The sequence below is a fragment of the Phocoena phocoena genome, chromosome 15 (genome assembly GCF_963924675.1).
Source record: "Phocoena phocoena chromosome 15, mPhoPho1.1, whole genome shotgun sequence".
NCBI lineage: Eukaryota > Metazoa > Chordata > Mammalia > Artiodactyla > Phocoenidae > Phocoena > Phocoena phocoena.
This window is the reverse complement of record NC_089233.1, coordinates 25,956,200-25,978,171: the sequence shown is the minus strand read 5'-3', so window position 1 is coordinate 25,978,171 and position 21,972 is coordinate 25,956,200. Positions and strand designations below refer to the sequence as shown.

The 21,972-nt window shown below is 46.8% G+C and overlaps 1 protein-coding gene across 1 annotated transcript; it reads right to left on the bottom strand.

Annotated features, from left to right (window-relative positions):
• Nucleotides 1-1,823: 1,823 nt before the first annotated feature.
• On the bottom strand, nt 1,824-15,140 carry LOC136135304 (group 10 secretory phospholipase A2-like). Its single transcript, XM_065893204.1, has 4 exons — nt 15,062-15,140; nt 11,568-11,718; nt 9,694-9,800; nt 1,824-1,966 (listed from the first exon to the last, which is right to left on the bottom strand). The coding sequence occupies exons 1-4, from the start codon at nt 15,138-15,140 to the stop codon at nt 1,824-1,826; spliced, it is 480 nt and encodes a 159-aa protein (XP_065749276.1).
• Nucleotides 15,141-21,972: the final 6,832 nt, after the last annotated feature.

The following is a 21,972-nucleotide window of genomic DNA, read 5'->3' as shown; positions in this document are numbered from 1 at the left end:
TTACACCAAGTGCTGTAATTGTAAATATGAAATGAACTGTGGCCTTTGATTCCCTTCCAGTGTGACAGTAGCAGGTGTGAAAGGCGGTCAACCTGAAGACTGGCCCTGCAGAGATAAGCTTGCATCCAAAATGTTTTTTTGTGACTCCATGAACCATTCATTAACCCTTTGTATCTTTGAAGATTTCACTCAAACTTTGCTTCTGAAAGTTTAAAGAAGTTACTTGAAATAAAAATAAAGATTCTTTTATACAGGTAAAACTTCTATGTAGAGAAAAATAAACTGTTTAGGAAGCATGAAGAAAATCTGCATTGCTCAGTACAACCTACTGGTCACACTTAAGTCCCCCAGCCTGATGTGGACATTGAGCCGAGGAGGAGCCACGGAGGGTTTCTTAAGTGAAAGGAGGGAGAATGTTTTCTTTCCTCCTGTGTCTGTTCATCAGGCCCTGAGGCTGCCTGACTTTACCTGTTTAACCCTCGTGACCTGCCGGAGACACTGATAGCCCAGCTGATCTGCAGTACCTTCATGTCCCTGGCCTCATGCCTCGCAGGGTTCCTCTTCTTTTCAGATGAAGAGATGGAAGCTGGGTGGCACTGGTGGAGCTGGGCCCAGGCCAGACTCCCAGTCTAGCACTCCCCACCTGCCCCGCCCTTGGCCTCCCCCCACACCATCCCCACCCACTCCCCAAATCATGCTTCAAAGATGAGTAATACCCACACGTGCTCTGTCTGTGGGGGGATTGCAAAGCAGTCTTGGCGGAGAGCAAACAGGCTGGGCTGGGCTCTCCCTCCTTATCGCCTGCAGGAGGGACAGGCATATCAGAGCCAGGGCCACCGGCTGCCTCTCCGCCCTCAGACCCTCTTGGCTTGGTGTGTCAAAATGGGGAGTCTACTTAAAATATTCAGACCCTTTAATGCAAGAATTCCATTTCTGCAAATCTCAGTTAAGGAATAATAAAAGGGTGGGAGGGGGGCAAAGATTTATTCACAAGCATCCTCACCACATCAGTAATTGATAAAAATAGGAAATATCACCAATGTCCAAAAGGTAGCAGTCTATAAAATAGTATCTAATACAGCTGGAAATGTATCTAATACATTTGGAAATGAAGTTTCCAGAGATTTTTTTTTAAAGACATGGAGAAATGGAAAAAAGCTTATGAAAATCATACAGTCTAGAGTCTCAATTACACTTTTAACACATTATAGACAAGACCGATGGGTAGCACACTAAGATACTAAAAGTGGTTATTGTGGACTAAGAACTGGAGTGGGGTGTTTTCTCCTTTATATATTTCTCAATTTTACTTTTTTTTTTTTTTTAGCAGTGCATAGGAAATAAATTTTAACTGTTAAAGGTGCAGTGGGATAGGGCAGAAGACTCGAGCTAACAACTACTAGACTTGAACTTCACAAGGTTGGGCATTATGTGGCCATTTTGTTTATTGCTTCAGCCCAGAATCGAAAGCAAAGCCAAGCGCATGGTAGGTGTTTGCTCACTTTTGACTACCTGCCAACGGGAGCAGGTTAGAAGACAAGGCTCAGCTCTTTTCCATAAAGGTTGAACCTCAAATGGTACCAAACCTAATACAGTCATAAATACAGTTGTGGTTTTATAAAGTAGGCGTGGGACTTTTGACATTAAGCTGGAAACCAAACTGGCTCCAGCCCCAAGTTCATGACAGGAGTGAAAGCAAACACGAGGGTTTCAGCTTTAACAACTGGCCCCAGCTTCCTCCTGCAAAGAACTGAATAAGGCTGTTGATCCACAAAAAGAAGTTTTATTTCCTTGTGCAAAAAAGACATTTCAAGTCACGCTAGTCAGTCACACTTGGGCGAATCCTTCCCACACAAGAAACGGGGGTAAAGGAGGTACTTTAAGTTGTACTCAGTTTCAGCTAAACAGTAAGCAATCTCCCGGTCACACTTGCACATGAGTTCTTGGCATTTGTCCTCCACTGGTCCTGGAAGAAGTGGGAAAACTGAGGTTAGAGCAGGGACTTGGAGAGACTGGAAGATAAATGCAAGGGAAGCCAGTAAAGCTGGGGACAAGGAAGGGCATAAATTGCATCTGGGCAACACTTTGACAGTTCACCACGTTATCTCTCTCATAACTCCCGAGGGAGGTGATGTTCAGCCCATTTTACAGAAAAGGAAATTGAAGTTGCCAGGGGAGTGTTTTCAGAAAGGAAGTCCAAAGTCCATATGCCCTTTCAGCTTCTCTTCTGCGTCAGTATTACACTAGTGCATTTAAGGATCCGTTTAGATAAGCAGTAGGTGCCTGGGAACCATCCAGGCTTTTTTTTTTTCAGAATGCCTTCTCTGCTAGTTCCTAGCTGTGTGGTCTTACCCAAACTTTCTGAGCCAAGTCCTGATGTAGATGGGGGCACCATCCGCTTTGCAGGTTTATTGGGAAGCATGGGTGAGAAAGCCTATGTAAAGTGCCCGGCAGGGGCTTGGCCCTATGCGTGTAACTCCATCAATGTTGGTTCTACCTGCATTTCTCTGCCTTTTCTCTCCAGGTCTCTTTCAGATGCTCCTTCAAGAGAACAGTTTGTTCCCATAGCCAACATAATATTCAATGGTGAAAAGCTAAAAGACTTCCCTCTGAAATCTGGAACATGACAAGGATGCCCACTCCTGCCACTTCTATTCAACATAGTATTGGAAGTCCTAGCCACAGCAATCAGACAAGAAAAAGAAATAAAAGGTATCCAAATTGGAAAAGAAGAAGTAAAATGTTATTATATGCACATGACATGATACTGAATAAGAAAATAGTTTGTTTTAGGTAACAATCATATATTCCATCTCTTCCTTCCATCCTGGGCCTACCTTATACAGAGGTGCAAAGGTTGCCACCCAAAGATAAATCTCCTTCTGCCTTGGGAATTCCACTGCTAGAGAGTCATTCCTTTAGGTTGGAAAGATTTTGTGATCTTCAAGTTCTATCTTATTAATTTAGAAGGTATAACAGCTATGGATATGTCATCTGCCTTTGACTGTGGGTTTTTAATTATCCACAAAATGGGGGGAAAAAAACACCCACTATTAAATCTTGCCAAATTTCTTCCAGAGGCACAGTGAAGCATGAACTTTGGAGGTAGCCAGCTTGGCCATGGATATAGTTCCTTTGGGCACATCACTTCATCCTTCCCAGGCTGTTTCCACAGGGGCCACATGAGGATACTAAAAGTACCTACTTCTAAGGGCTGTTGGGAGAATGAAAAGAGACCAAGTCAGTAAAATGCAGGGCATACAGCAGGTGCTTATGAGCTGCAGCTGACCTCCTTAAGCTGTCAGCTAATCTTTAAAGATCCCCTCTTAAAATGCACAAGTTCCATGGAGATCCTAGCAAGGTGAAGCATGAGACTCAGAAAATTCATCAGCTTCTCTCAGGGCAACACTTGGAGAGCTTGGCAGCACCAGGAGCGGGTGGAGTGATGAGTGGGGGAGGGGTGGGGGATGTCAAGCAGGAGGCAGGGGGCCCGGGACCCTCTATAATGAGCTGAGTTGATTAAAGGTGTTTATCTGCATGACTGCACACAGGGTTTCCCAAACTCAGACCCATAGCAGCTTCAAGATGCTAGCTTTAAATCCCCTTCATTTCTAATAGTAAGTCAATTATTAAATAAATTATGATTTAATTATATTAAATGGTATTAAATTGCATCAAATAAATTCTATCACTGACATAAATGGAAAACCAAAATCTTATACCACAAATATAAGAAACTGACTAAAAAACAAAGAAAGCAAAAACAACAACAAAAACCAATGAAGATAAAGTCCTAATATCAAAGTCTAGTTAAATGCTGTTGCCCACCTGAAAGCTGTGAGCCCCCAAATTGGAGTGTCTTGGTTTTAAAAAAAAAGGGAGATTAGCAAGCGTTAAGAGAGGTTTACCCTCTCTAGCCGTCAGACTATCGTGCAATTGATACTTCCTCCTTGCCTAATTGGAAAAATTAACAAAGGACTGAGAGGGAAAATCTTTCTCCCTTAAATTCATTTATTAAGCTTCCCAGGGACTTACTTCCCTGGTGGTCCAGTAAGTAAGAGACTACGCTCCCAATGCAGGGGCCCCGGGTTTGATCCCTGGTCAGGGAACTAAGATCACAAGCCATGCGGCGCGGCGCGGCCCAGAAAAGAAAAACTGCCTTGGTTATAATTCAGTAAATGGATAACAACAGAAAAAGTCAGGATGATGGGAGCTGGTGTTAACCGTGCAGTTATGCGGAGCCAGGCACTGGGCAAAGGGCTGGCTCTATGGTCCCCATCTCACCCAGTCCTCTCAGGGCAGTGCCATTGGCACCCCAACCTTACAGAGGAAAAATCCAGGAAGGGGTGTGGGAACTGGGCCCCAACTCAGCTCTGCCCGACCCCAGGCCTCCTGGCTTGTCTGCAGGAAGGGAGTAGGGTGTCAACTCGGGGCACTCGCCCACCCTTACAAATTCAAGTTTGTAACAGAGGATTGTTTAATAGAGTTGTTTTTTTTTTATATTGGAGTATAGTTGATTTAGTTAGTTTAGTTAGTTAGTGGATCTTGTTAGTTTCAGGTGTACAGCAAGTGACTCAGTTATACATATATCTATTCTTTTAATAGAGTTTTAATGACATGGAAAAGAGCTTATACTTAAGAGGAAAATAAGGGGTACAAAACACACTGCTATGTTTTTTATGTATTATGCACTCAAAAAAGACAAAACACCACCACCACCACCACCACCAGAAGGTTAATCAAATTGATGTCTGGGTAGTGTCAATGGGAGTTTTATCTCCCACCAAACTTTTACATTTTGTAATTTGAAACTCTTCTACTTTGAGCCATACGGTGCTTTCATCGTGGAAAAAGCAATCTCAATTAACCAAATTTGAAGGGCAGCTATTTCAAAGTTTAGTTTACATTATTTGTTAGACATAAAATACCTATACCACTCAGTGCCGAAAGGAGGTGGCTTGTGGGGACTTTGGTGGCCTTCCTCCTCCCTAATCTCTACCAGGTCTCCCTTTAGCCCCTCCCCAGCCTCTTAGCCCCTCCCCAGCCTCTACAATAAACACCATTTACATTTTTTAAATGCTCTTGCCTAGTAAATACCCCTCCAGGACAAGTTCTCTAATCCCCTTTCAGGCTGCTCTCCAGTCCTTTCTACATATAAATTCTAAGGGCACCTCAGATACTCCATTTGACCCAACAGTTCTAGGACTCCATGCTACAAAACCCTCTCACAAGTGCACAAAGACTTAGGAACAGCCATGGTCTCTGCAAAATAAAGTACATTCGTGTTACTGGCCATTCTCAGTTGGGGCCCCCGGGGGGCATTTGGCAGTGTGCGGAGACATCTTTGGTTGTCACGTGGGGGATTGGGGGTGCTACTGGCATCTGGTTGGTAGAGGCCAGGTACGCCGCTAAACTCTACAATGCCCAGGACAGCCCCCTCACTGGAGAATTGTCCAGCCCCAAATGTCCAGTGTCAAGATGGAGACACTCTGCCATAGGTGATTGTCTGGCTTTAAAAGAATGAGGCTGACCTAGATGTTCCAAGATGTCCAAGACACTATATTAAGTGAAAAAAATAATAAAATATACATAGTGTGATCTGATTTTTGTTATTGTTTGTTTGTTTACAGATGCACAAATCTGGAGGAAAAGATGCCAAACTTAACAGAAGCTAGTTAACTCTGGTGGATGGAGTGTAACTTTCAACATTTCTGGAATGTTTTAATTTTTCACAACAAAGGTGGATTAGGTTTGAATCAGAAAAAGCATGTGGATAAATGGATGGACAGACAGATGGACAGATGAACAGATAGATAGATAAAAATAATATGTAAAAATTGGTAAATGAACCCGCTGGTGCAGGAGCCAGCCGTTCTGCCTGTAAAATTTCCACGGGCCGCTGCACAACAGAGACACGTACACCCTCGGAGCAACGTGACCTGGTGGGGTAGGGACTTCTGAGGAAAAAGCCATTGAAGCTCCAGGGTTGCAACCGGAGGACGGCTGTCTAAGGACAGGGTGACTCGCATGAACACTCCAGCCAGTTCCCCTTCCCTCCCCCATCCATGAGCGAGTCCCTCAGCTCCACCTTCCAGCCAAACATGTCCAGAAGCCCCCCTTCCACCATCTCCACTGCCACCACCTGCCCAAGCCACCTCTCACCCAGATCCCTGGGACAGCTTCATACAGGTGCCTGACTTCCACCCTTGCTCCCTCCAGCATATGTTCTATGCAGCAGCCAAAAATGCAGTACGGTTAAAATACAGATCGGATCCCGTCCCTCCTCTGCTCAAAACCCTCCCTGGCTCTCCATCTCCCTCAAAGGAAAGGCTCCAACGGCCTGGGGGATCTGGCCCTCATCATTCTATTATCACCTACTACTCTCTCCCAGGGTGACTCTACTCCAGCCTCACCCTCCTCAAACCACCCAGACATTCATCCCTACCTCAGGGCCTTTGCACCGGCTGTTCCCACCACCTCTTCCCAGGGCTCCTTCATTCCCCAAGTCTCTGCTTCAATGGCATCTTGTCAGTGAGACCCTCTCTGACCCCTGAGCATTCTGGGGTGAGGATACATTTTTACTGAGGCAAAATTCCCATAACAAAATTTACCACTTTAAAGTGACAAGTCAGTGGTATTTAGTACCTTCACAATGTTCTGCCACCACCCCCTCTATCTAGTTCCAAAACATTTTTATCAGCCCAAAAGAAACCCCATATTTATTAAGTCACTCCCCAATTCCACTCTCCGGAGTCCCTGGTAACCACAACTATGCCTTCTGTTTGTGGATTTGCCTAGTCTGGTCATTTCATATACATGGAATCATACAATGGGTGACCTTTTGTGTCTGGCTTTTTTTTACTGAGTTTCACGTTTTCAAGGTTCATCTATGTTGTAGTTGGTATAATACTTCACTGCTTTCTCTTCCGACACAGCACTTGTAAAAACAATTGGCACAGACACTATTTACTGCTCTCCTCTTTTTAGACCACAGAGCCTTGCTTCTCTGTTTTGCCCCAAACCTAGCAGGGAGCCTGGCACAGAGTAGATTCTCAATAATAATTTTTGGAGAATACAGAAAAGCCATACATTGTTTCTGATTCTTATACAAACCCAACACCAGAGTTTTATTATTCCCATTTTACAGATGAGGAAAGTGAGGCTCAGAGGGATTTAGTAACTTGTCCAAGGCCACAGACCTGACCCAATGCCTATGCCTCCTTTGTGCTCCCACCCTTTTCCCTGAGCAAGAAAGATCCTTTCAAAAGCAAGGCTGGGTCTCACTGCTCCATGGCCTCAGGAGCCCAACAGCTTCATGTTATTCAAGAATAATAAAAACTGAAGAGGAAACCTAGCTCCCAAGGGTTAAGTTTAAAATAAAGGCCTGCCAGTAAATATTATTATATGCTTAACATTGAAAAAATATATATTTAAGTCAGGCCCATAAATGGAAAATGGGCCACACCTATAATTAAGCAAACAACTATGTTCAGAATGTTTCCAAACAGAATAAGAATATTTTTAGCAAAAAAAAAAATGCATAATAGATATTTTGGTTCTCTTCGTTTGGTTCAGGGAGGGCAGTTCTGTAAACAGTCACAGACTCCACCAGCAGACACACCAATAAATATTTTACAAACATCATTTTTACATGGTTAGGGGCAAGCAGAACATGCAGATTGAAGGAAGAAGAGAAAGGTCTTTAACACATTTCCCATTCAAGGCCCACTTCTCCTCTCCACCCACAGTGGAACGGGGCAGTTTGGGGGCAGTTTGGGGACAGGGAATATGCCCAGAAGTGGGCTTATCACCACCATGTTAAGCAAGTCACTTCTTTCCCTGGGTTTCATTTCCCCAATTCTAAGTGAGAGGGTTGGATGAGATGATGTCTGGGGCGTTTTCAGTCCTTGATGTTATGTCTCCATATTAATTCAGTTTTGCTCTGTGCCAACTCCTAATTCAGACTCAGAGGATACAGCTGCGAATCCATGCATATCTAAGAACATCTTTCTACGTAACCCTTAGGATAGCCTCCTTCCCTCTAGAGGAGAACAAGTCTGCAGAAGCTGGGGTTTTAGTGGAGAATCACACCAGATCCTCAGTTCTCTCAGGTGGAGGTAGTGGGGGTCAGAGAGAGGTTCAGATGAGGATGAGGGATAGAGAAGAGGGTAGGGAAGAAAGTGACAACTTCCATCCAATTTGGTTATCACGTTATAAAACTTCTTCCATCTTTGCAACACCCATCTTCCAAGTAAGGAAACAGGCTCAGAGACATCACTGATCTAAGAGCCAAGTGATTTTCAACAAGAGTACCAAGACTGGGCTTCCCTGGTGGCGCAGTGGTTAAGAATCCGCCTGCCAATGCAGGGGACACGGGTTCAAGCCCTGGCCCAGGAAGATCCCACATGCCGCAGAGCAACTAAGCCCGTGTGCCACAACAACTGAGCCTGCGCTCTAGAGCCCGCGAGCCACAACTACTGAAGCCTGTGCACCTAGAGCCTGTGCTCTGCAACAAGAGAAGCCACGACAATGAGAAGCCTGCGCACCGCAACAAAGAGTAGCCGCCACTCACCACAACTAGAGAAAGCCCGTGCGCAGCAATGAAGACCCAATGCAGCCATAAATAAACAAACAAACAAACAAATAAATAAATAAAATGATATGGAGCAAGTTAACAATAGTTTTTTTAAAAAAGAAGTGGCCGGTCATGTAAAATGTACAGTGATATCAGATTATGTTATAATTATCCTCATTAAATACACGCTGCTTGTGGTTAAAGATAGATGATAGACAGATAGATAGATAAACAGATAGATAGATAATGAAGAATTTTTTTAAGGCCAGAATTAAATTTAGGAGTAGAATAGTTTTTGAATAACGTTATAAGCCAGAAACCTACTCTCTTGGTTAAAAAGGACCAGCAAGTGACCCAGGGATGTTTCAGCTAACGTAACACTGAACTGAGACTTTCTCCTAATTTCACAAAATTAGAAGGATTAAAAGAAAACTGAAAGAGAAATTACTTTCTCTCGGGGGGTTCAGAGTTACACAGAACTGTCTTCTTGTCCTTCCCCAAATCCTGTGCTCACTGAAATAGTGCCTGGTCATCTTCACCAGAGGTTCTGTGTTGGGTCATTTCTTCACCAGACATTAATGACATCTACTAGGCATGAAGCACAGTGACACTGTCACTTCATCCTTACAATAGGCTGGCTTGATTTCCGCCCCCAGTTTACCAATGAGGAAACTGAGGCCCTGAGAGATCAAGGCTTGGCAACGTCACAGAATCTGAATCATGGACTAAGCTGTTGGCCAGAGGCCAGGGTTTGCAAACTCAGACATCCCCTGGGGCAGGCAGTGCTAACGAGCGAAGCAAAGGGGATACATCAGACCCAGGTGTACTCTTCATTTTGACAAATAAATGGGCTCACCATTCCCATTTTTCTTGAAGCATTCAGCCTTTTGACCTACTTTCTGTTTTCCTGGGTCTGATAGAAATATTCCTTTTCCATAACAAAATCAACAGCACAGGAGAAATGAACTATAGTAATTGACACTTAGCCTCAATGTCAGGCAGACAATAGGGCACGGTGGAGACTGGGGCAGATGGGGAGAGATGGGCCCTGCCTATACTTGGAAGTCCCTCTATGCTCCAGCCAGTGGTTGCTACCGGGTCTGATGCTGGGAACTCACCACACAGGATGTGCTGATTGACACACTGCCAGGAATAGCGCTCCATCTTGGGACTGCAGCCAGCAACCTCGGCACGTTTGTAGCAGCAGTCGTGGGAATGACAGCACCTGTGGGTGGCAGACAGGCAGACCGGCGTGTGGGTGAAGGCAGGGATGCTCTCTTGGCCATCCTTCTGTGCCAGGACTTCGGGTGAGTAAGGACCCACAGGGGGACAGCATCTTCTGGTCCAAGCCTTCTCCCTGAGAATCCCCATCTTGGGAAATAATTCCACTGACCTCAGTGTGTCCTGCGCTGCCTCCATCCCTCTGCCACACTCGAGCCTGGCCCCTGCCTGCCTCACTCTCTGAGTCTCCGAGCTCCAGCCACAGTGGTCTCTTCTCTGTTCCTGGAGCGAGCCACACCCTCCCCACCTCCTGACTTTGCCCACACTCTGCCCCCTGCCTGGGAGAACTTCATGGCCCCTCTTCCTGCTCTAGGTCTCAGCCCGAGTACCCGCCCCCACCCCCAGGATGCCATCCAGGTCCCACATCTCCCCAGGTTCTGACAGTCTCCTGATCACACCCTCTCCTAAGCCCAGGTTCCTTCCCTCCAGGCAGGTTTTTGACGAGACCCTAATTAGGGAGAAGACTGATTAGCAGTTGTCCTCCCTGACTGAGACCTCTGTGAGGGTGGGGCCATTTCTGTCCCGCTCCCCACGGTGTCACCGGTGTCCAGCCTGCCACGTAAGAGCACCTCGAAAGCAATAGTAATGATAATAATAACATACAAATTCCCTGAGAAACACCCACCAATGTCTGTAAACTTGTCCATCGTGCAATCATCCACTGCTCTTGCTTCCATCCAGCCAGCAGCCCCACCCTGCGCTGACCCCTCAGTAGGGTCTGGCAGGGAGACGTCAGCCAGATTCCACTCTGCCCTCAAGGAGCTCCCAGTCTGGCGGGGAGAGGCAGACAAGCCACCAGGTGCAACGTGTGTGGCGAGAAGTGCTGGGATGTTGGGTAAGGAGAGGGGCTTCTAGGAGCCAGCGAAGTGCCAGGCCCAGCTGGGCTGCAGGGAAAGCTTCCTAGAGGAGGTGAGGCCTGGGCTGCACCTGGAAAGATGTGCAGGAACTAGACAACCAGAGTGTGGGAGGGAGGGCAGGGCCCACGGCAGGAGCCTCCAAGGCACGAGGCTGGATAAAGACCTGTCAGTGACAGCTACATCCTCCGAGCTCGGAAGAGACAGTCACATTCCACGCCCTTGCCCCCCACCAGCACTAAGTGGAAATGGTGAGTGGCTGTGTCTCTTTAAGCCTCAGGGACCTCATCTGTAAAATGAGGATCACCATCATACCTGCCTCCACGGATGGCCGTGGCCCTGAGGGCAAATGAAAGGAAGTCGTGGCAAGATCCAAGCCCGCAGCCTCGCACAGAACAGGGCCTTCTCACACAGCAGCAGAGGGCAGTGATGGGGGCATGAATCTAGCCAGGCTGCCTGGGTTCAAATCCCAGTTCCCACCCCTCACTCTCTATGTGGCCCCAGGCAAGTTGATCTCTCTGTGCCTCACTTTCCTCATCTCTGAAATGGGGTTTTGTGAGGACTCAAAGGGGTTCTCAGAACAGTTCTGATGCATAATAAGTCTGATCAATGAAGTGCAATTTCTTTCAGCTAACATAATCAATCACTCCACGGCCAGACGGTGTGGGGGGGGCAGCTGGCACCACAGTTTGGCCTCATTGGCCGTGTTGCCCAGGATGCCCTCTGCCTGCAAGTAGTACCGCGTGCTGGGATCTTCCTAGCCCAAACCCCAACCTCGTTTTTGGGTATTTCCTCATAGGTGATATTTCCTTACTGACCCCAGGGGGTGGGATCTTCTGGCCCCAGCATGCACTCACCAGTCAATGGCATCCCTGGGCTGGCCATGGCCACCCAGGCCACAATAGCAGCCGTAGTTCATGTAGGCCACGGCGGTGCGGGTGCCAGCACAGTGCACAGTCCCTGCCAGTTCTATGAGCCCACGTCGGTGCACATGTGACCTCTGGGAAGCTGGGGTGAGTAGGGGGAGACAAATGTTAGAGGCTGCAGGTGGGGGCTGCCCTGGCCCTGGGGAAGGGCAGCAGCCTGAAAAGGGCCTGGATGACTGTCTCAGTTTGAATCCTGATTCTTATTCCTAGCTGTGTGACCTTGGACAGCTCAACCTCTCTGTGCCTTGGTTTCCTCATCTGTGAAACAGGGGAATAAGGGGATCTCACTCCCAGGAATGGAATGAGATCATGCATGTAAAGCACCCGGCACACAATGAGCTCTAACTATTGTTATCAATATCTTCAAGGCAGCCATGAAGGAGAAAACAGGTCACAGAGCCACAGCACCTGAAACAACTCACACCTCTGGGCCTTTGCACAGGCTGTTCCCTCTTCCTGGAATGCCCTGATCCCCAATCCTTTGCCCTTATCAACTCCAGACAGAGTCAGATTGCAAGTCGCACATCAAACATCTGTCCAGTTGCCTGTGCTGGGCACTGGACATCAGAAGTGAGCTGAACAGAGTCCCTGCCATCAAGGCGGGCTCCTTTGCGGGGGCTTCCCTCTCCCTGGGTCTCCACTGCCCCCACCACTGCTCTCCAGACTCTGGCTCAGGGCCCTTTGCATCTCTTATTTTCACTGCCCGGCACAGCTTCCTCCCACACGGGGAGGCCCTGCGGCCACATCCCAGCCATTTTTCTGGATCCCCCATGTGGCTGTGACACATAGCAGTACATAGTTGGTGCGACTGGAACCCCTGCATCTCACATGGAAGAAAGAGGAGGCCCAGGTGGGAAGGACAGCCCTAAAGTCACACAGCCCACAAGAACCTGACCTGACTGGGGGCTTCTGACTCCCAATCCAGTGCTCCTTCCTCCTTGCCCAAGGAGGAAGGGAGCCCTGCCAGGGTAACAGAGCTTAGGGGCACCAAGGGATCCACTGCTCGGGGTAAGGGGCCTCCAAACCTGCTGTGAGCTGGGCATCAGAGAATCCCAGAGCCACTCCTTCTTCTGGTGAGGGCCATGAGTCCACTCTGGCGCTTAGTCAAAACACACAATCAGCCACAGTAAGGAGATGCTATCACTGGGACCTCGCCCTGCACCGGGCACTGTGCTCCCCCATTTATAGGTGACATCTGTTGTCAACTTCCTTGTCTCGTGGGTGGCTATTCTCCCACTTACAGATGGAGAGACTGAGGCTACGAGAAGCAAAAGGACCCATCCCAGGCCTCAGGGCTGGTGAGCTGCTGAGCAGAAACTCGTGCCCAGGCCGGCCCGATTCCTGGGAGCCTGCTCTCTGCCCACTGCTCCAGGACTGAGGATCCAGAGGAGATCCTTGCATTGCCTTTAATCATCATGTCTGTTTCAAGTCTTTTTATCTAGAACAAGAATTTATCATGCTGATTTTTTTGAAGAGTCCAAACCAAAATTCAATTCAATTTTTTTTTTTTTTGGCTGTGCCGCGTGGCTTGCAGGATCTTAGTTCCCCGATCAGGGATAAAAGTGGTGCCCCCAGCGATGGAAACTCGGCGTCCTAACCACTGGACCACCAGAGAATTCCCTCAATTTTGTTTTTTTCTCAGTGGGAAAAGCAGCATATTCGTGTAGGGGACTGGAGATAAGTTAAATAGAAACAAAATGTAAAAGCGAGTTTAGAGTTAAAAGCTTTGCCTTCCTCTCTGGATGACCCGTCCTCCTCTCACAGGACTTCCTGAGTGCTGCCCCCAGTTGCCCACACCTCTGCTTGAAACCTCCCCAGGCTCCCGTCCCCCTCCAGGTAAAGCTCAGGGTCCTCACTGATCAGAGGCCCTGCAGGAGCTGACCCTCCCCCCGCTCCAGCACCCTCTCAACGTGCCCCACATGGACCCCACTCATCATGTCCTGTTCCTCCAGTTAAACTGCCTGTCACATACACCCCGCGCTGCAAGTGCCCTCACCCCATCCTCACCCAGCTCACCCATCGCCTCCTTCTAGAATCTGCTTCACCCCCATGTGACCACAGGGGCCCTTGTCACGCTGTGCCACTGTCTGCTCATGGGCATGACCCTTCAGCCTGGACAGATCTCTGCTGCAGGTAGCTCCGGATCCCCTGGCATGCAGTGGGCTTTCAGAAAAGCTTCCTTGACCCCTGGATCCACCAAGCCCCATGGAACACTCCCAGTCTAAGCACATCTGGGGACTTCCCTGGCGGTCCAGTGGTTAGGACTCTGTGCTTCCACTGCAGGGGCGTGGGTTCCATCCCTGGTCGGGGAACTAGGATCCTGCGTGCCACGTGGTGCAGCCAAAAATAAATAAAATAAAAACTTGAAAAAGAAATAAGCACATCTGACAGGACCCCAGTTCCAAACTCACACCCTAAAGCTGTCCCCAGAGGTCTCCCCAACCTGACCTGACCCACCCTCTGGCATCTCAGGGTCCTGGACTCAGCCCTAGGGAGAACCCAGGCATGGGTGGACACCCAGCACTGGATCTGTAACCAAGGCAAACACTCCCTCCGTGCCAGCTTAGGTGGGGCAGGTCATTCTGGGGGTTGTTTGCTGTGTCTGCCCACAACAGCCTCTGCTGGGAGTGCCAAGGCTGTCCAGGCTTCCTGTGGGTCTGAGGGTGTGTGTGTGTTTGTGTGTGTGTGCTTCTCTCTGTACGTGTGTCCATATGGGACTGTCTCGGTATCCCTGAGTGTGGGTGTGTGGGTGTGTGTGTTTCCCTCGCGGTGTCTTTGCCTGTGTCTGTGTGTGAGCCTGTCCATGAGCCCAGCACTTGAGTGCCCAGATGAGGCTAGGGGCGTCCTGTGCCTGTGTGTCTCTGTGCTTGTGGCGTCAGCACATGTCCCTATGGGTAATATGCCAAGGGGACCTATCTGAGGGTGACGTTGAGAAGGGGACATTGCGTTCTTCCCCAACCCCAGGTAGGGCTGGGCCCCTTCTTCCCCTGCTCCTTTCAGCCTCTCATGTCCCCCTGGTGGTCCTACTGCAGACCCCAGGGACAGGTGGAGGGAAGGCTCAGTTCACAGGGCACCAGACCAGGTGGATGGGGAGGTCTGGTCACTGGAGAGGGAGGGTGCCAGTGAGTGGAGAGGGTTTTGGGGGAGGACACTGAGGCCCTGGGGGAGGACTGGGCTAGTTCTGGGTCCCTGGAAGCAGTGAATGAGGGGCTCTAGGGGAGGACAAGGGGGATGGTGTGGGGGGACAGGGCTCCCACGAAGCTGGGAAGCAACGTGTGGGTGGACCACAGAAAGGAGGGCTGGGGGCTGTAGGGCTCCTGGGTCCCCTGGGAGGGCTGGGGAGGCAGGGCTCCTGGCACCCTGGGGAGGACTGGAGGAGCCCCAGGAACTCCTGGGTCCTTGGAGGGGGCCCATCCCTCACTCACCTGAGCTGAGCCCGAGTCCGGGTCCCAGTAGCAGCAGCAGCGACAGCCCTACTGGCGGGCACAAAGACAGTGGACCCATCGCAGGGTGGCAGGAGTGGGGCGGTCTGTTGGGCCAGTGTAGTCACCGAGCCCGGCCGAACCCCGTCCCCGAGGCCCCGCCCCCGGTCTCTCTCGCGCGGGCCCGGGCGGAGCCGCCAGGGGCGGCACGTGGGACGGTGCTGGGAGGCTGTCGGGGCTTCTGCATCTTGATCACCGAAAGGGGGCCGGGCCCGCGGGGCGAATTCGGCCCCGGAATGTCTCGGATTGGGGATTGCGGAGAATTACGGAGGAAAGGAGTTTAGCACAGGTCGGGTCGCGGAGCAAATGCGAGGTACTCTGTTGGTATTATCATCACCTGCGGGCAGCTCCCAGAGCTCACCTGGGCGTCCGACGGGAGGAGACTTGGGGGAGGGGGAGGGACTGGAACGCTCTTTAAAACTTTAAATGTGGGAAGCCTGGCGTCCCTGATTCCCCTGAAACCAGCTCTCCCGAGGGGGGCAAAGACTTGCTCAACGTCACAGAGTGAGTTCTGGTAAAAGACAGAGCACCAGTGGTGGGAAAGGGGAGTGAAGCTGCAGCTGTGTCTGAGCAAGCCCCCCACTCCACTCCCTCAGCTTCTCAGGCTCTTCATCTGGTCGAGGGCAACAAGGCCTCTGAGGGACCTTGTGAGGCCGGGAAGAGGTACACAGTAGGTGCTCAGTATCAAAAAGAGATGACAGTCGTGGCACACATCTGTCCCCCTTTGTCCCTGGTGCTAGCCCTACCCAGTTAGTCATAACTACTTCTGAGAGTGGAACCCTAGACCCCTCCCCATCCCCACTGCCAAGCCCTCCTAAAGATACTGGCACCTAAGGTGACGTCACATCTCACCTGCTACAGTGTTGTAAGGGCATCAGGTGCATGATCTTATCACAACCTCAGATCCCTGATGTCCCCATTTTCACAGGAAGAAACTGAGGCTCAGAGAAGCTAAGAACCAAGAAGCAGGGGAAGCCAGACTCAAATTCATTTCTTCATGGTGCCAAACTCCTGTCTGCCTCCTATGAAAACCTGCGGCATCAGGGCATCCATGTGCCACACTCTGAGGTTACTCTCTCCCCACGGGAGTGAGCTCCTCAAGGCAAGACCTAGGTCTCTCGAACGCCCAGCACTGGCTTGCCTGGCACAAAACAGGTATCCAATTAAGGCTTGTCCAAACAGCTTATGGGTTTCAGACTCTCCAAAACATGGGGTAAAAACCATTTTCTTTCTTCTGAAGGTCTCCATGGGCAACAGGGGATAAAGTATCCCACATAAATCTAGGGAGAAAGACTTTTTTTTTATGAATCAGAAAAGCAATTTAGTATCAATAATGTATTAATCCGGGGACTTCCCTGGTGGCACAGTGGTTAAGAATCCTCCTGCCAATGCAGCAGACACGGGTTCGATCCCTGGTCCGGGAAGATCCCACATGCTGCGGAGCAACTAAGCCCGTGCGCCACAACTACTGAGCCTGTGCTCTAGAACCCACGAGCCACAACTACTGAGCCTGCATGCCACAACTACTGAAGCCTGCACGCCTAGAGCCCATGCTCCGCAACAACAAGAGAAGCCACCGCAATGAGAAGCCCACATACCACAACGAAGAGTAGACCCCACTCGCCACAACTAGAAAAAGCCCATGCACAGCAATGAAGACACAAAACAGCCAAAAATAAATAAATTTTAAAAAAATGTATTAATCCGGTTGATGAAGAGTCCATACCTCGCACTGCCCTCCTTCAAATGTGAAGATGCTGCTGTGTCTGTCTCACCTCTGCAAGGCTTTGTGCCTGAGATTCTCTTCTGGTTTAGGGAGAAAGACTTTTGCTTTCAGGGAGTTCCCAATCACTATGCATGGAGGAAAACTCATTTATACTGATGTGTTCATTATAATTAAGAAGTCAGGAAATCTGTTCGCAATATTGGAACTTTCGTACCCCAAACTACTGTTTTAACTCGTTATCCTCAATCATCTGCAAAGCTCATTTATGCAGAATAATTTGTTCCCAGATATGTTAAATAATTGGAGCATTGAGACCATCACCAAATATACTGATGACCTACTCTCTCCTTAATTAACATATTTAAAATAACCTAAATTATAAGTCTGGTCCAGAGGTGCCTCCGTTGAATGTGCTGAGAGATGAGGGGAAATGACACAATGTGAATGGAGCCAAAGCATCTCACTTGCTAAGGGTGAGTTAAGCATATCAGTTAACTGTCCTGGTGTTGGTCTCAGTCTAACTACATCTTCAGTTTTCATCCTGGTCTATGACAAAAGGTTGCTACAATGTTTGGTGAGTAAAATGATTTCTTCTAGGTGATCGAAGTGGGTGCTCTTCTATGATTAGAAGATAAAATAACTCTATGCAAACAGTGGAGCATGTGAATCTATGCACATGCTCCAGCTTTTGAGACCACAAATAATAGAGCAGTGAATCCTGATACAGACCAGCACACACTTGAACCCAGCAACTCATTTCTAGAAATAGCTCTAAGAAAATAAACTCCTCAGACAAGATTTATACACAAAGTTGATCCTTAACAAAGAGCAAAAACCTAGAAACAACCTAAATATACAACAATTAAAAGGTAGTTAAATTATGAGATTTTCATATGGTAGAATATGCATTCATTCTAATATAGTGTTTTTGAAGAATATTTAATGGTCATTTTAAAATACTTTAAAAAGTAGAAATTTACAGTGTAATACTGCCTTTATACTTACAGATCATACAACAGAGAGAGAGCCATATATAGACATATCTATATGCATATACCCACTACACATGCTTACATGGGGCTGTCTCTGGAACAAGCAGAAGAGTGAAGAAGAAAAATCTGGAAAATGAATGAAGCATATCAAAATGGTTACTGGTTATCTTCTGTTGGTGCAATTGCACGATTCTTATTTTTATCTTTGTATCTTTATTTTCCAAATTTCTATGAGAACCTAAACTCTTGTGATTCAGAGAAAAAAATTAAAATTAAAACAAAATCAGATTAATAAACTGTAATTCAAGAAAGCTTGTCTATTGAAAAATTATCTTGATATTATTCTGAAAACTCAGAGACACGGATATAAGGATAAAGATACCCATCCATTTTGGGTTTCTGTTTTGTGGTTTTTGAAAAAACTTTATATCCCTGTGGTTACCAGGGGCTGCGGGAAAGAAGAGGGGAGTTGTTGTTTAACGAGTACAGAGTAAAACAATATGCATTTACCTCTTGATTCAGGAATCCCATTCTAAGAATCTATCACAAAAATATGTTGGCAAAAAAATGAAATGGCATATGCTCAAGGCTATTCATTTTAACAGTTTTATAACAGCAAAGTAATGGAAAAAAACATAAATGCCTATCAATAGGGGAGTAAATAGGGTACAACCTTACAATTTTAATAAGTTTTCATCAGAAACAGTACAGTTTCTTAATTGAAGTAGAGTTAATATACAATATTATGTAAGTTACAGGTGTGTACTATAGTGATTCACAATTTTTAAAGGTTATACTTTATTTATAGTTATTATAAAATATTGGCTATATTCTCATATTGTACAATATATACTTGATTATTTTATACATAATAATTTGTACCTCTTAATCCCCTATCCCTATATTGCCCCTCCCCCCTTCCCTCTCCCCACTGGTAACCACCAGTTTGTTCTCCATATCTGTGAGTCTGTTTCTTTTTTGTTATATTCGCTAGTTTGTTGTATTTTTTAGATTCCACATATAAGTGATATCATACAGATCCTGAATAGCCAAAACAACCTTGAGAGAGAAGAACAGAGCTGAAGGAATTATGCTCCCTGACTTGACTATGCTACAAAGTTACAGTAATCAAAACAGTATGGTACTGGCACAAAAACAGATACATAGATCAATGGAACAGAATAGAGAGCCCAGAAATAAACCCATGCACTCATGGTCAATTATTCTACAACAAAGGAGACAAGAATATGCAATGGAGAAAAGACAGTCTCTTTAATAAATAGTGCTCTGGAAAACAGTACAGATACCTGTAAAGGAATGAAATTAGAGCATTCTCTAAGACCATATACAAAAATAAACTCAAAATACCTAAATTAAAACTGAAAACCACAAACCTCCCGGAGGAAAACACAGGCAGAACACTCTTTGACATAAATCGTAGCAATATCCTTTTGGATCTGTCTCCTAAAGCAATAAGGAGCAATAAGGAAATAAAACCAAAAATAAGCAAATGGGACCTAATTAAACTTAAAAGCTTTTGCACAGCAAAGGAAATCGTCAACAAAACAAAATGATAACATACTGAATGGGAGAAAATATTTGCAAATTATATGACCAATAAGGGGCTAATATTCAACATATGTAAACAGCTCATACAACTCAACATCAAAAAACAAACAACCTGATTTTAAAATGGGCAGAAGAGGGCTTCCCTGGTGGCGCAGTGGTTGAGAGTCCGCCTGCCGATGCAGGGGACACGGGTTCGTGCCCCAGTCTGGGAAGATCCCACATGCCGCGGAGCGGCTGGGCCCGTGAGCCATGGCCGCTGAGCCTGCGCGTCCGGAGCCTGTGCTCCACAACGGGAGAGGCCACAACAGTGAGAGGCCCGTGTACCGCAAAAATAAAATAAAATAAAATAAAAAATAAAAAGCTTAACAAACACCTCACCAAAGAAGATATACAGATGGCAAAGAAGCATGTGAAAAGATGCACCACGTTATATGTCATCAGGGAAATGCAAATTAATACAACAATGCAGTACTATTACACACCTATTAGAATGGCCAAAATCCAGAACACTGACAACACCAAATGCTGGCAAGGATGTGCAGCAACAGGAATTCTCATACATTGCTAGCAGGACTGCAAAATGGTACACCCTCTTTGGAAGACAGTTCAGCAATTTCTTATCAAACTAGACATACTCTTACCATAAGATCCAGCAATTACACCCCTTGGTATTTACTCAAAGGAGATGAAAGTTTCTGTGCACACAAAAACTTGCACATGATGTTTTTAGCAGCTTTAACGATAACTGCCAAAACTTGGAGGCAACCAATATGTCTTCCAGTAGGTAAACTGATAAACTGTGGTACATCTAGACAATGGAATATTACTCAGTGCTAAAATGAAACGAGCTATCAAGCCATGGAAAGCCATGGAAGAACCATAGTGCATGCTACTAAGTGAAAGAAGCCAATCTGAAAAGGCTACATACCATATGATTCCAACTATATGATATTCTGAAAAAGGCAAAGCTATGGAAACAACAAAATGATCCATGGTTGCAGGGGCTGGGGGGAGATGAAGAGGCAGAGCATGGAGGACTTTTAGGGCAGCGAAAATACTCTATACAGTAAGTTAAAACAGAGCCAATTAGATCTTTAAATTTACTTGGTTGAATTTTGTTTTTTACAGGTATTATAATGATGGATATATGTTGTCATACTTTTGTCCAAACCCATAGAATGTACAACACCAACAGTGAACCCTAAGGTAAACTATGGACTTTGAATGATTATGACGTATCAATGTAAGTCCATCTTTGGTTAAAAAAAAAAAGTACCATTTGGGAATTCCCTGGCAGTCCAATTGTCAGGACTCGGGCGTTTTCACTGTGGGGGCCCGGGTTTGATCCCTGGGGATCGGGTTGGGGAACTAAGATCCCACATGCCGTGAGATGTGGCCAAAAGAAAAAAAAAAAGTATCATTCTGGTAGGTGATGTTAATAATGGGGGAGGCTACCCATGTGCAAGGGCAGGAGGTATTTGGGAAATCTCTGTACCTTCCTCTCGACTTTGTTATAAACCTAAAATTGCTTTTTAAAAATGAAGTCTTTTAAAAAAATTCTACTTCAGTTTAAAACTCCACTCTCATAAAGGATGTAAGGTTTTCCCTCTCACCCATTTTGCAGGTCAGAGCTGAAATGGAGGGGGCAGGACATCATCTAGGGTCTTCATAGAGAGGTCCGTGAACCATAGGGAATAAACAAGAAAATGCACTGGGGTGTGGGAGAAAAGGTTAAAGCTTCTACTTACGTTTATTTATTTATTTTTAATTAATTAATTAATTAATTTTTATTTTTGGCTGCATTGGGTCTTTGTTGCTGTGTGTGGGCTTTCTCTGGTTGTGGCGAGCGGGGGCTACTCTTCGTTGCGGTGCATGGGCTTCTCGTTGCAATGGCTTCTCTTGTTGAGGAGCACGGACTCCAGGCGCGTGGGCTTCAGTAGTTGTGGCTCGCGGGCTCTACAGCGCAGGCTCTGTAGTTGTGGTGCACGGGCTTAGTTGCTCTGTGGCATGTGGGATCTTCCCGGACCAGAGCTTGAACCCGTGTCCCCTACATTGGCAGGCGGATTCTTAACCACTGCACTACCAGGGAAGCCCTCCCAGAGTCTTTAGAGTACTCTTGTGCATGATGAAACTCCAGGCACATGTAGCATTTCGCAAACCCACGTAACAAAGAAACTTTCTATTTGTGAAGCATCTCTCTGGGGATGAGCATTCTGTGGAACACCATCAAAGAAATACTTGAGTGCTGGCAATAGCTGAGTTAGATGTAACTTAAGATCTTGATTCCTCATCTACTGTAAAAGATTTACCAGCTCTAAAAGGTAGTAGAGTCCTTCTGGCTTGTGCATGTCTTTCTGCCCTCCCACGCCCAACTTCTCAACTTTTATAACTGTTTCCAGCTGACAAACTGTATGTGGCACTTAAATGAGTGATGATTTTCTCATCTAATCATAGGATTTCAACCCTGGTAGCCAAAAATGTTACCTCTCTTTCCTGTAGTAGCTGTTCTTTTTTCTTTCTTTCTTTCTTTTTTTTTTTTTTTGATGTGGATGCTTTTTAAAGTCTTT

Excerpts from the sequence above, each read along its gene's own strand:
- LOC136135304 (XM_065893204.1), bottom strand. The coding sequence starts at position 15,140 with ATGGGTCCACTGTCTTTGTGCCCGCCAGTAGGGCTGTCGCTGCTGCTG. Across the intron at positions 11,719-15,061 it reads CGGACTCGGGCTCAGCTCAG|CTTCCCAGAGGTCACATGTG; the intron begins GTGAGTGAGGGA and ends TACTCACCCCAG. Across the intron at positions 9,801-11,567 it reads CCCAGGGATGCCATTGACTG|GTGCTGTCATTCCCACGACT; the intron begins GTGAGTGCATGC and ends TGCCACCCACAG.